General features: G+C 42.0%; 1 protein-coding gene across 3 annotated transcripts in view; it reads right to left on the bottom strand.

Annotated features, from left to right (window-relative positions):
• cacna1c (calcium channel, voltage-dependent, L type, alpha 1C subunit) overlaps positions 1-12736 on the bottom strand; it is a 550322-nt gene that overhangs the window by 78109 nt on the left and 459477 nt on the right. For all 3 annotated transcript variants that reach the window (XM_052030488.1, XM_052030489.1, XM_052030490.1), the window contains one exon: positions 9051-9142. In XM_052030488.1, coding sequence (XP_051886448.1) covers positions 9051-9142 — 92 coding nt within the window. The remainder of the gene's footprint in view (positions 1-9050; positions 9143-12736) is intronic.

The following is a 12736-nucleotide window of genomic DNA, read 5'->3' as shown; positions in this document are numbered from 1 at the left end:
AGCAATGTCATCTCATCTTCTTATGAGGCAAATACAGATCTCAGGACTTAACAGTAAATTTAATAACTACAGGGTTTTTTTTTACTCAGTCAAGGGATGTGGACTTCATGGGCTGAACCAGCATTTAATTGCCCATCCCTAATTGCCCTTGAGAAAGTGGTTGTGAGCTGCCTTCTTGAACCGCTGCAGTCCTTGAGGTGTTGATATACCCATGGTGCTGTTAAGGAGGGAGTTCCAGGATTTTGATCCAGCCTTTCCAGCTTGTGACAGAACTGACTGGTTCTACCAACAGGTCATCAACCATAATGTTAACCCAGTTTTTCTCTCTCCAGAGATGCTTCCTGACCTGCTAGGTGTTTCCTTCATTCTTTTTTATTTCAGTCCAACAGCTACAGTGCTTTGCATTCCATCATTGTTTTTTCCACCTCTTTCCTTTGTCCTCATTTAACTCCCTCCGTTTATATCTCCCTTTATTTATATCTCCTCTAATTGGTGAGCCTTCCTTCCTTCAATCGGCACCACCATCTTTTGCGCACTCAATCTCTCTTGGTCTCCACTCTATTAGACATTCTCTTTATTCCCGCCTTTCACTTCTGTACATTTGAAAACAGACTTAATTTCTAACTTTGCCTAGTTCTGATGAAGGGTTATCAACCTGAAATCAACTCTCCATTGGTGCTGCAAAATTTACTGAGTATTTCTAGCATTTTCTTTTTTTTAATTTTTGGGGCAAAACTTCAATGAGTCAACAATCTTATCAAACACAAAGTGACCCCACAAAGGAAGCCTCAAAAATTCAATAAAAACTTTTGGTGACTGTGGCTTTTCCTCAGTCAGTATTTATTGTATTCAGCATTACACTTTTATTCAGCCCTTGCAACCATGCTGCAATTTCACCATCCCTAGCAACCGCGTTATTCCTCCTTTGCAACCATGGAATGGTTGACTCAAAAAATGGACAGGAAATATTGTAGGGATAATCAACTTAGATAGTTGCTAAGCATCAGGTCTTGGATGATTAGAAAGAAACACTGGTGAAGTTCTCAGTTTCTGTTACCTTGATAAGATAATTATAGATTACAGGCCATTCTTTTTAATACACATAATATTGTTGAGACACTCATAGGCACAAGGGATCAGTGAGGAATAAGTTGTTTAGATATTAAGTCAAGTTAAACATTAAATCACATTGATAGATCAAAACTAAAATGCAATAAAAAATGAATGGCTTGAATAGATTTGGAACTGTTTTAATGTCTCTAAAGGAGGCACATAATAAAATCAGTTCAAATAGATTGAAATATCTACTAAGAATTAATCCTTATAATGATAAAGCAAAGTAAGTATATGCCATCAATTACCTTTTTCACAAGGTCAGAGACTCCAGTAAAATAGGTTGGTAGTTTTCACACCAGCCCTGAAACAAATCCAAGGGATCAAATGCAAAGTGGCCTCACCTCAGCGTGTTACTGCACTGGGACTGAATGGTGAGTTCAGAGATCAGCTGTGGTGGCATTTGACCTCTAGCTTGTCTTGGACTTCGGCATTTGATCAATGTCCAAGAGGAGCTGAGCCATGGACTAGATAGCCAGTGGCGTTCTCATGCACGCATCTGTTCTGTTTCTGCAAATCCACCAGGTGGTGTTGCTGGCATTTTTTACAAATACCAAGGGCTGTTGTGAGGCACTGTTTACAATATATTCTTTCAAGATATATAGGGTGATTAACAAGGAAAACCAACATTTGCTCAGGTGCTGATTACACTCCTTTATGTTCTACTGGAATAAATCATAACAAGCCTTTTAACTTGTTTAAAATGAAGGAAGTTATAACCTGAATCAAACAAAGCTCTGATTAGACCACACCTGGTGTACACTAAGCAGTTCTGGGAACCATGGCTTACAAAGGATATACTGATCTAAGAGAAAGATTCATATGAAAGATCACAGAATCACAGAATGGTTTAGCATGGAAACAGACCATTTAGCCTGCTATATTCTCACCGGTGCAAGAAGAATCCAGCCAATTCCATACATTCCTTCTTCACATGGCCCTATAATTTATTTCTTTCAGATAATTTTCTAACTCTCTTTTGAATGCTACAACTGAATCTGCCTCCACTACCATGCCTTGGTGTACAATCCAAAATTTATACATCTGGTAAATAAAAGTTTCTCCTCTTGTCACCTTTAATTCTTTTGCCAATTGTCATGTTTTTACAATCCCTGCTTCCTGACCCTTCTTTCTATGGAAAAGTTTCAATCAACTTTATGATTTTAAATACCTTGAAACTTCTTCACTTCGAAAAAGAATAACCCACTCTGGTCTGTCCACATAACCCACGTCTCTCATTCATAATAATGTAAGTCTCTTCTATATTCTTTCTTAAATACTCAGAGTGGGGCACAATGCTACAGCTGTGGCCAAACAAGTATTTTATAAATGCTCATGATTACATCATTGCTCTTAAAATTAAAGACACTGAAATAAGCTGCAGAAGTAGGCCATTCACCGCCACCAAACTGCTTCATAATATGATATGATCATGGTGGTTCTTCTATCTCAATACCATATTCCCACTCTCTCCCTCTACCCCTTGATGCCTTTTAAGTCTAGAAATCTAACCCCTTCTTAAATATATTTAATGAATTGGCTTTGATTTTAATGTAGAGAATTCCGCAGATTCACCAATCTTTGAGTGAAGAAACTGCTCTTCATCTCAGTCCTGAATGTCTTCCATTGTATCCTGAGACTGGGATACTTGGTTTTAGAAGCCACAGTCAGGAAAAATATTTTACTTGCATTCAGCCTGTCAAGCTCTATCAGAATCTTTTATATTTAAATGAGATCATTTCTCATTTTCTTGAACTCCAGTCAATAGATGCCTAATTGACACAATCTCTTCTTATTCAGCAGCCCTACCGTCCCAGTAATCAGTCTGGTGAACCTTTGTTGCACTGCCTCTGTGGTAGGAATATCCTTTCTCAGATAAGGCAACAAAGACTGCACACAATATCCCAGGTGTGGTCTTACCAAGACCCTGCAAAACCCTAGCTCCTGTACTCAAAGCCTGTTGCAATAAAGGCCAAATATCATTTGCCTTCTTAATTGCTTGCTGCACCTGCGTTTTGCTTTCAGTGATAAATGTACAAGGACACCAGATCCCTTTGTACATCAACATTTATTGATCTTTTACCATTTAAATAATACTCTGCTGGTTTTCCTGGCAAAGTGGATAACTTCATATTTATCAATGTTATACTTCATCTGCGATTATTTTGTCCACTCACTCAACTTGTCTAAATTACTTGGAAGCCTCTTTACATCCTCCTTGTGACTCACAATCTGCCCAATTACACATTGTTGGCAAACTTAGAAATATTACATTCAGTTCTTTCATCCAAAACATTGGTAAATATTATGAACAGTTGAGGCTCAAGAACTGACCCCTGTTGTACCCCAATAGTCACTTTCTGCCACCTGTAAAAAGCCCATGTAATGTTCTCTATTTCTTGTTTATCAACCAACTTTTAATCCATGCTAGTATATTACCTTCTAATCCATGTGCTTTAATATTGCACATTAATCTTTATGTGGGACTGTGTTAAAGGCCTTCTAAAAAATTCAAGTAATCCACATCCACTGGTTCTTCCTTATCTATTCTACTCATTATCTCCTCAATAAAACTTCAGTAGGTTGCAAAACACAATTTCCTTTTCATAAATCCATGTTGAATTTGTCTAAACCCATTACTGTTTACTATTATCACATCTGTTTATAACAGACTCCAGCATTTTCCCTACTATTGATTGAACTGTAATCACCTTACCAAACTGTGGGCAACCTAACTGTAGTTCCCTGCTTTTACACTCTCTTCTGTTTTTAAATAGTAGGGTTACATTTGCCTCACTCCAATCTGCAGGAACGGTTCCATGATCTATTGAAATTTGGAAAATGACAACCAAGGCATCCACTATTTCCGTGGAAACCTCACAATCCTCCGGGATGAAGATTATTAAACTGCAGATTTATTCAGTTTCAATAATTTTCCCAGTACTACTAATTTCCATTCATTCCTCCTTTTCATTAGACTTTTGGTTGCCTAGCATTTTTGGGAAGATAGTTACCATTTGGACAGAACAATTTTTTTTGTGGAATTGTTCTGCCATTACTTTGTTCTCCATTATAAATTATTTTTTTCTGACTGTAGGGGACCTGCATTTGCTATTTTCTTTTTACTATATTGGTATAAGCTTTATCACAGAGTAATACAGGCATGGATACAGGCCCTTCAGCCCAACCAGTCCCTGTTTCCTGTGTTGGACCCATATACCTCCATGCCCCGCCCCTCCCATGTACCTATCCAAGTGTTTCTTAAATGATACTATTGGACCTGCCTCAACCATTTCCTCTGGCAGGTCATTCCATATACTCACCACCCTCCATGTGAAAAAGTTGCCCCTCAGGTCCCTTTTAAATCTTTTCCCTTTTAAATCTTTTCCCTATCACCTTAAATCTATGCCCCCTAATTTTGGACTCCCCTATCCTAGGGAAAAGACTGTTATCATCCACCTTATCTTCGCCTCTCATAATTTTAAACACTTCTCTAAGATTATCCCTCATTCTCCTATGTTCCAAGGAATAAAGACAGAGCTTGGCAAACCTCTCCCTGTAACTCAGGCTCTCTAGTCCTGGCAACATCCTTGTAAATCTTTGCAGGAATAATAAGGTTGTAACAGTACAAAATTTTACCTTCCCTAATATTGACTGGGACTGCCTTAGGGCTAAGGGATTAGATGGGGTGGAATTTGCTGTGTGCCCAGGAAAGCTTTCTGAAGCAATATGTAGATGGTCCTACAAGAGAGGGGACAACACTTGACTTCCTCTAGGAAATGAGGCTGGGCAAATGGCTGATGTGTCAGTAGGGGAGCACTTTGGGACCAGTGGCCATAATTCTATTAGTTTTAAATTGATTATGAAAAAAGATAGGCCTGGTCCATAAGTTAAAGTCCTAAACAGGGAGGAGGCTAGTTTCAACAGGAACTTGCAAAGGTTGATTGGGACTTGCTGTTAGCAGGTAAAGCGAGTGGGAGACTTTTAAAAGTGAAATAGGGAGACTTCAGGGCTAGTATATTCCTGTGAGAGTGAAGGGCAAGGCCAGCAGGATTAGGAAACCCTGGGTGATGAAGGATATTGAGGCTCAGGTCAGGAATAAGGAGGCAAATGTTAGGTATAAGAAGCTGAGATTAGGCAAATCTCTTGAGGAGCATGTAGGAGTACACCTTAAGAAAGTAGGAGGGCAGAAAGGGGACCCAAGGAATCCCTGGCAGATAAGGTGAAGGAGAATCCTAAAAGATTCTGAAAGTATATTAAGAGCAAAAGGGTAGCTAGGGAGAGAAGATCTCCTGAAGGGTCAGTATGGTCGTCTATGTGTGGAGACACGGGAGATGGGAAAGGTCTTAAATGAATACTTTTTGTCTGTATTTACTGTGGAGAAGGACATGGAAGCAGGGGAGGGACCATTAATATCCTAGATTGAAACATCATTACGAAGGAGGAGTGTTGGAGGTCGTGAGGTGGATAAATCCCCAGGGACTGACCAGGTGTATCCCAGGATACACAAGAAATTCTGCAGATACTGGAATCTGGAGTAATACACATGAAGTGCTGGAGGAACTCAGCAGGTCAGGCAGCATCCATGGAGGGAAATAAACAGTCGATGTTTCGGGCCGAGACCCTTCACCAGGATTGGAAAGGAAGAGGGCAGAAGGCATAATAAGAAGGTGGGGGTGGAGGAGGAGTACACGCAGGCAGGGGGTAGGTGAGTTCAGGTGATAGGCGAGTCCAGGTGAGAGGGGGAAAGTAGTGGGTGGTGGAGGGGAGAAGCTAAGAGGTGATAGGTAGAAGAGGCCAACGGCTGAAGGAGGAGGAATCAAGTAGGAGAGGTCAGTGGACCATGGAATAAAGGATGGGGGAGGGGGAGGAGAGGAGATGGGCAGGTCATCAAGGTGGGGGAAGGGAGCTATTGGAATAAGGGAAGACAAAGGAGTGGGGAGGGAAAAGAAAAAGGGGTGGGGTTACTGGAAGTTAGAGAAATTGATGTTAAGGCCATCAGGTTGGAGACTCCCAAGGTAGAATATGAGGTGTTGTTCCTCCAACCTGTGCCTGGCCTCAGTGTGGCCATAGAGGAGGCCATGGATAGACATGTCAGTATGGAAGTGGGATGTGGATTGAAGTGGGTGACCACTGGGAGGTCCTGGCTGTTGAAGTGGACAGAGCACCGGATGCAATAAATGATACCCTCAGACTCACAGGTGAAGCGCTGCCTCACCTGGAAGGATTGTTTGGGACCGTGAATGGTGGTGAGGGAGGAGGTGTGGGGACAGGTGTAGCACTTGGTGCAGTTGCAGGCATAAGTGCCAAGGGAGTTATCAGTGGGGAGGGAAAGTAGACAAGGGAGTCACAGAGAGCATGGTCCCTTTGGTCAGCGGAGAGAGGGGGTGAGGAGAAGATTTGCCTGGTGGTAGGATCCCATTGGAGGTGGCAGAAGTTGCAGAGAATTATGTGTTGGATATGGAGGCTCGAGGGGTGGTAGGTGAGGACAAGGGGAACCCTGTCCCTGATATGTCGGTGGGGGGGGGCGCTGGGGTGAGGGCAGACATGTGGGAAGTGGAGGAGATATGGGTAAGGGCAGCATTGATGGTGATGGAAGGGAAACTCCGGTTACTGAAAAAGGAGGATGTCTCTGATGTCCAGAAATGGAAAGCCTCATCAAGGAATAGATGTGGCGGAGGAACTGGGAGAAGGGGATGGCGTCCTTACAAGTGACAGGGTGGGAAGAGGTGTAGTCAAGGTAACTGTGGGAGTCAGTGGGTTTGTAGAAGATGTCTGTGGTTAATCCATCTCTGGAGATGGAGACAGAGAGATCCAGAAAGGGGAGAGAGGTGTTGGAGATGGACCAAGTGAATCAGAGGGCAGGGTGGAAGTTGGAGGCAAAGTTGATGAAATTGACAAGTTCAGCATGGGGATGTATCCTAGGATGTTGTGGAAAGAAAGGGAAGAAATTGCTGTGGCCCTGGCAGCGATTTTTGTATCTTCATTAGCCACGGGTAAAGGACTGGAAGACTGGAGAATGGCTAATGTTGTACTTATATTTAAGAAGTCTGCAAGGACAAGCCAGGGAAATATATGCTGGTGAGTCTATCATCAGTGGTAGGAAAGTTACTGGAGTGGATTCTGAGAGACAGGATTTATTTGTTTTGAAAGGCAATAGCTGATTAGGGATAGTTAGCTTGGCTTTGTGCATGGGAAATCAAGTCTCACAGATTTAATTGAGTCTTTTTAAGAGGTAACCTAGAGAATTGATAAGGGCAGGGCAGTAGACGTCATCTACATGGATTCGAGCAAGGATTTTGACAAGGTCCTGCATGGTAGACTGGTCTGGAAGGTTAGAACATATGGGATCCAAGGTGAGTTAGCAAACTGGATACAAAAATTGGCTTGGTGGTAGGAAGCGAAGGGTGGTGGTTGTTTTTCAGATTGGAAGCCTGTGACCAGTGATGTGCCACAGGGACTGGTGCTGGGTCCTCTGTTGTTTGTCATTTATATTAATGATTTACATGAAAATTTAGGAAGCATGATTTGTAATTTTGCAGATGACACCAAAATTGGTGGTATCATGAAAGTGAAGAAGGTTTTCTAAGGTTACAATAGGATCTAGGTTGACTGGGAAGGTGGGCAAAGGAATGACAGATGGAATTTAATTCAGGTAAGTCCGAAGTGATGCATTTGAGAAGTTAAAGCAGGGCAGTGACTCACCACAGTGAATGGTAGGCCCTGGGGAGTGTTGTAGAGCAGAGAGACTTAGGGATATAAGCACATAGTTTCCTGAAAGTGGCGACACAGATAGACAGGAAGAAGGCATATGACACTCTTGCCTTGATTGGTTGGGCAATGAATACAGGAGTTGGGACATCAAGATGTTGTTGAGGCTGCACTTGGAATATTGTGTGTAGGCCTGGTTGCCACACTACATAAAAGATACTGTACGATTCGGCTAAAGAGGATGCATAAAGGATTCACAAGGATGTTGACTGGGCTGGAGGGCTTGAGTAATAAGGAGAGACTGGATAGGCTGGGATTGTTTACCCTGGAGTAAAGAAAGCTGAGGGCTGACCTTATGGAGGTTTATAAAATCATAAGGGGGATAGATAGGGGAAATAGTCACTGTTTTTTTCCCAGGGTAGAGGAGTCTAAAACTAGATCTTTTTCCCAGGCTAGGGGAACCTAAAACTAGAGAGCATAGGTTTAAGGCAAGAAGGGTAAGATTTAAAGGGGATCTGAGGGGCAAGTTTTTTTTTACAGAGGGTGGTGGGTATATGGAATGAGCTGCCAGAGGAAGTGGTAGAGGCAGGTACAATTACAATGTTTAAAGACCATTTGCAGGCACATGGAAAGGAAAGGTTTAGAGAGATATGGGCCAAACACAAGCAAATAGAACTAGCTTATGAAGGCACCTTTATCAGTATGGGTGAATTGAGCTGAAGAGCCTGTTTCCATACTGTATAACTCTATGACTCTAATGTATTAATAAATATGAGGAAAATCTGGGCCTACTGTGGAGGCCAGAGCTTATCCCTTTAGCCACAAAGTCTATATATCTCAGTGTAACCAAGCAGTACAGCCACGAATATGTTAAGAAAGGATACACACCTGCCAAGAAGTTAAAAAGAAAATCTGTTACAATGGAGAACAATAATCTTTATGAGTTACCAGTTTTCAGAATACTGGTCCAGGAATATTAATTTTAAACATCATGACTGGTTTTATGTGCATTGTACATTGTATGTTAAAAACTAGTGAGTTCCCTAGTGAATGAAGGCATCTTTGGGTGATTACACTCCAAAGTCTCATCATATTGAATGTTTTATGTAGGGAGGGGATGCCTCAGTCTGTAATTAAAGCATCAGCAGCACTAAAACACCAGCATCAATGTTTATTGGACAGCATCAACTGAGTGATTGTTTCAGAAATATAAATGGATTACAAACCTGAAGAGCAACAGAACAGCTTGTGGAAAGGTTTGGAAATTGTTGTTCCTGTTAATGTGAGTCCCATCTCTAATGGCAATCTTACCAAATACCTACAATAATGAAACAAACAAATTCATATTAATTTATTATATCCTTTATTTGTATTATGTTTGGCTTCTTGTTGACATCATCTGGAAAACATAACATTTGATTCCACATGCATTAATAGCACTGAGCTCTATCTCACCATCAGCCCTCTCAACCATTTCACTGCATGAAATTCATCCCACTGCTTGTTAACATTCATACTGGATGAGCAGAAATTTCCTCCTCTTAAGTATGGGGAAGGCAGAAGACAATATTTACACCTCCACCACAACCCTGCTTCCTCATCTAATTCTGGAGACACAACAGATTGCAAATGCTGGAAATCTGAAGCAACACACAAAAAGCTGGAGGAACTCAGTGGGTCAGGCAGCATCTATGGAGGGAAATGGGCGGTCGATGTTTTGGGTCGAGACCCTTCATCAGGACTGATAAAGGGTTTCAATCCAAAATGTCAACTGCCCATTTCCTACCATAGATGCTGCCTGACTCGCTGAGTTCCTTCAGCTTTTTGTGTGTTGCCCCTCATCTAATTCTGTTCATTTCCCTGTCGCAGTCTGCTGCCAAACTGGACTGTACATGATATCTTACCTGATCCAGAGTTGAGCTTCTGATTCCATATCATCTCCATTACCACAGGTTTCCCAATCTCCAGAAAACTGCCTATCTTGACCCAGCTCATAGCCAGTTCATACCTAAAATTCTTAAAATTTTTTTCAAAGTCTTCAATAGGATCATCCCTATCTCTATAATTTCCTCTAGAACTATACACTTAGAAGACTCTAATCTCCTATAATTCTTCCTTTTTTTCACTCTACCATAGGATGCAATGCTTTTAGCTGTTTATGCTCCAAAATCTGAAATTCCCTCCCCAGCACTGCATCTTTCTGTCTTTCACTCCTCTTTCAAGTAATTCCTCAACACAAAATCTATATAAACTTTGTACTTGCTATTTTTTGACTGCATTACCAAAAAATATTTTCTCAAGGGTAAAACTGGACCTCCTGAGAAAGTGTTAAATTTGTTGAAGGCTAATTACAACAGTATTAGGCAGGACATGGGAGAGTAGATTGGAGCAGTGGTTTTGGGTAAGTCCACATCTGACATGCGGAAGTCGTTTAAAGGCCAGCGGGTCAAAATTTAGGACTAACATGTTCCTGTGAGGAAAAAAAGACAAGAATGGCAAGGTTCAGGAACCTTGGATAATGATAGATGCTATAAATTAATTCAAGAAGAAAATGAAAGCAAATGTAAAGTTTAGGAAGATGAAATCGGACAGAAGAATATAAAGGAACTAGGAAAGAACTTAAACAGGGTATCAGGAGGGCTAAAGGGGACCATGAAATGTCCTTGGTGAGTAGGATTAAGGAGAATCTTAAGTAATTTTATACATTCATTAAATACAAGAAGGTAGCTAGGGTAAGGGCAGGACCCCTCAAGGACATAGGATGAAATTTATGCTTGGAGCCAGAGGAAGTGGGCGAGATACTAAATGGGTACCTCACATTGCTATTCACCAAGGAGGAGGACATGATCGTGAAGTTAGGGAGGGGTATGCTGATATTCTAGGGAATGTTATATGAAGGAGAAGGAGATTGGGTATTTTGAAGAACATTAAGATGGATAAGTTCCCAGGGCCTGATGGGATCGATCCCAGGTTATTGAGAGAGACAAGAGAGGAGATTGCTGGGAACCTGACAGAGATCTTTGAATCCTCTTTAGGCACATGCAGGGTCCAAGAGGACTGGAGAATAGCCAATGTTCTTCCTTTGTTTAAGATGGGCAATAGGGACAAACTAGGAAATTATAGGCAGGTGAGAAGTGGTAAGGAAATGAAAAACACTATGATGCTGGAGGAACTCAGCAGGCCAGGCAGCATCCGTGGAGAAAAGCCAAAGTTTCGGGTCAGGATCCTTCTTCAGGACTGAAGATAGGAACAGGGGTAGCCCAATATATAGGAGAGAAGAGCAGAGCAGTGATAGGTGGACAAAAGAGGGGAGGTGGGGTGGGCACAAGGTGGTGATAGGTAGATGCAGGTAGGAGATAGTGATAGGCAGGTGAGGGGGAGGAGGGGAGAGCAGATCCACTGGGGGATGGGTCAAAGGTAAGGAGGGAGAGAAAAAAAGGTAGAAAAAAAAGAGGCTAGGAAAGGGAAGAAGAGAAGAAGCATGGTGGGAAAGGGGGTGGGCGAGGTGAGTGGGATTACTTAAAGTGGGAGAATTCAATGTTCATGTCGTTAGGCTGCAAGGTTCCAAGATGGAAAATGAGGTGCTGTTCCTCTGGTTTGTGCTTGGAATTCTCCTGGCAGTGGAGGATGCTGAGAACTGACATATCAGTGATAGTGTGGGAGGGGGAGTTGAAGTGACTGGCAATGGGGAGATGTAGATCGCGGTTATGGACAGAGTGCAGATGTTCTGTGAAACGGTCACCTAATCTGCGTTTGGTCTCACCAGTGTAGAGGAGGCCACTGGTTGTGGTAGGGAAATTACTGGAGAAGATTCTTAGGAATAGGATTTACTCACAGCTGGAAAAGCATGGATTTATTAGGGATAGTCAGCATGGGTTTGTGCAGGGGTGGATATGTCTTACAAACTTGATTGAGTTTTTTGAGGGGGTGACAAAGATGACTAATGAGGGTAGGGAAGTGGACGTTGTCTACATGGACTTTAGTAAACCGTTCAACAATCACCCTTGTGGTTAGGTGACCTAGAAGATTAAGGCACATGGGATCCATGGAGACTTGGTAGATTGGATTCAAAATTGGCTTGGCCATAGAAGACAAAAGGTAGTGGTGGAGGGGTGTTATTCTGACTGGAGATCTGTGGCCAGTGGTGTTCTACAGGATCAGTGATGGGACCTTTGTTGCTTGTTATATAAATTACATCAATGATTTGGATGAAAATATAGATGGTCTGATTAGTATGTTTGCAGAGAGCACAAAAATTGGTGGAGTTGTGGATAATGAGGAAGGTTGTCATAGGATACAGCAGGATATGGACCAATTGCAGATATGGGCAGAGAAATGACAGATGGAGTTTAATCCAGTGTGAGGTGTTGCACTTTGGGAAGTCAAATCTCAGGGGAAAGAATACAGTAAATGGCAGGACCCTCTGAATCACTGATGCACTGAGGGATCTTGGGGTGCAAGTCCATAGCTCCCTGAAAGTGGTAACACAAGTAGATAGGGTGGTAAAGGTGGCATTTGGCATCCTTGCCTTACTGGATCAGGACACTGAATATTAAAGTTGACAAGTCATGTTGCAGTTGTATAAAAGTCTGGTTAGTGCACATCTGGAGTACTGTGTGCAGTTCTGGTCGCTGAAATACAGGGAAGATGTGAAGGCTTTAGAGAAGGTACAAAAGAGGTTCACCAAGATGTTGCCTGGATTAGAGAGTATTAGCTGTAAGGAGAGGTTGGACAAACCTGGATGGTTTTCTCTGGAGCATTGGAGGCTGAGGGGTGATCTGATAGAAGTATATAAAATTATGAGAGGCATACATAGGGTAGGTAGTCAGGTTCTTTTTCCCTGAGTGTAAATGTTAAATACTAGAGAGCATAGATTTAATGTGAGATGGGGAAAGTTTAAAGGAGCTTTGCA

The sequence above is a fragment of the Pristis pectinata genome, chromosome 15, assembly GCF_009764475.1.
Source record: "Pristis pectinata isolate sPriPec2 chromosome 15, sPriPec2.1.pri, whole genome shotgun sequence".
In the NCBI taxonomy this organism is placed as follows: domain Eukaryota; kingdom Metazoa; phylum Chordata; class Chondrichthyes; order Rhinopristiformes; family Pristidae; genus Pristis; species Pristis pectinata.
Note: the sequence above shows the minus strand (reverse complement) of the source record. Positions and strands in the feature narration are given on the sequence as shown.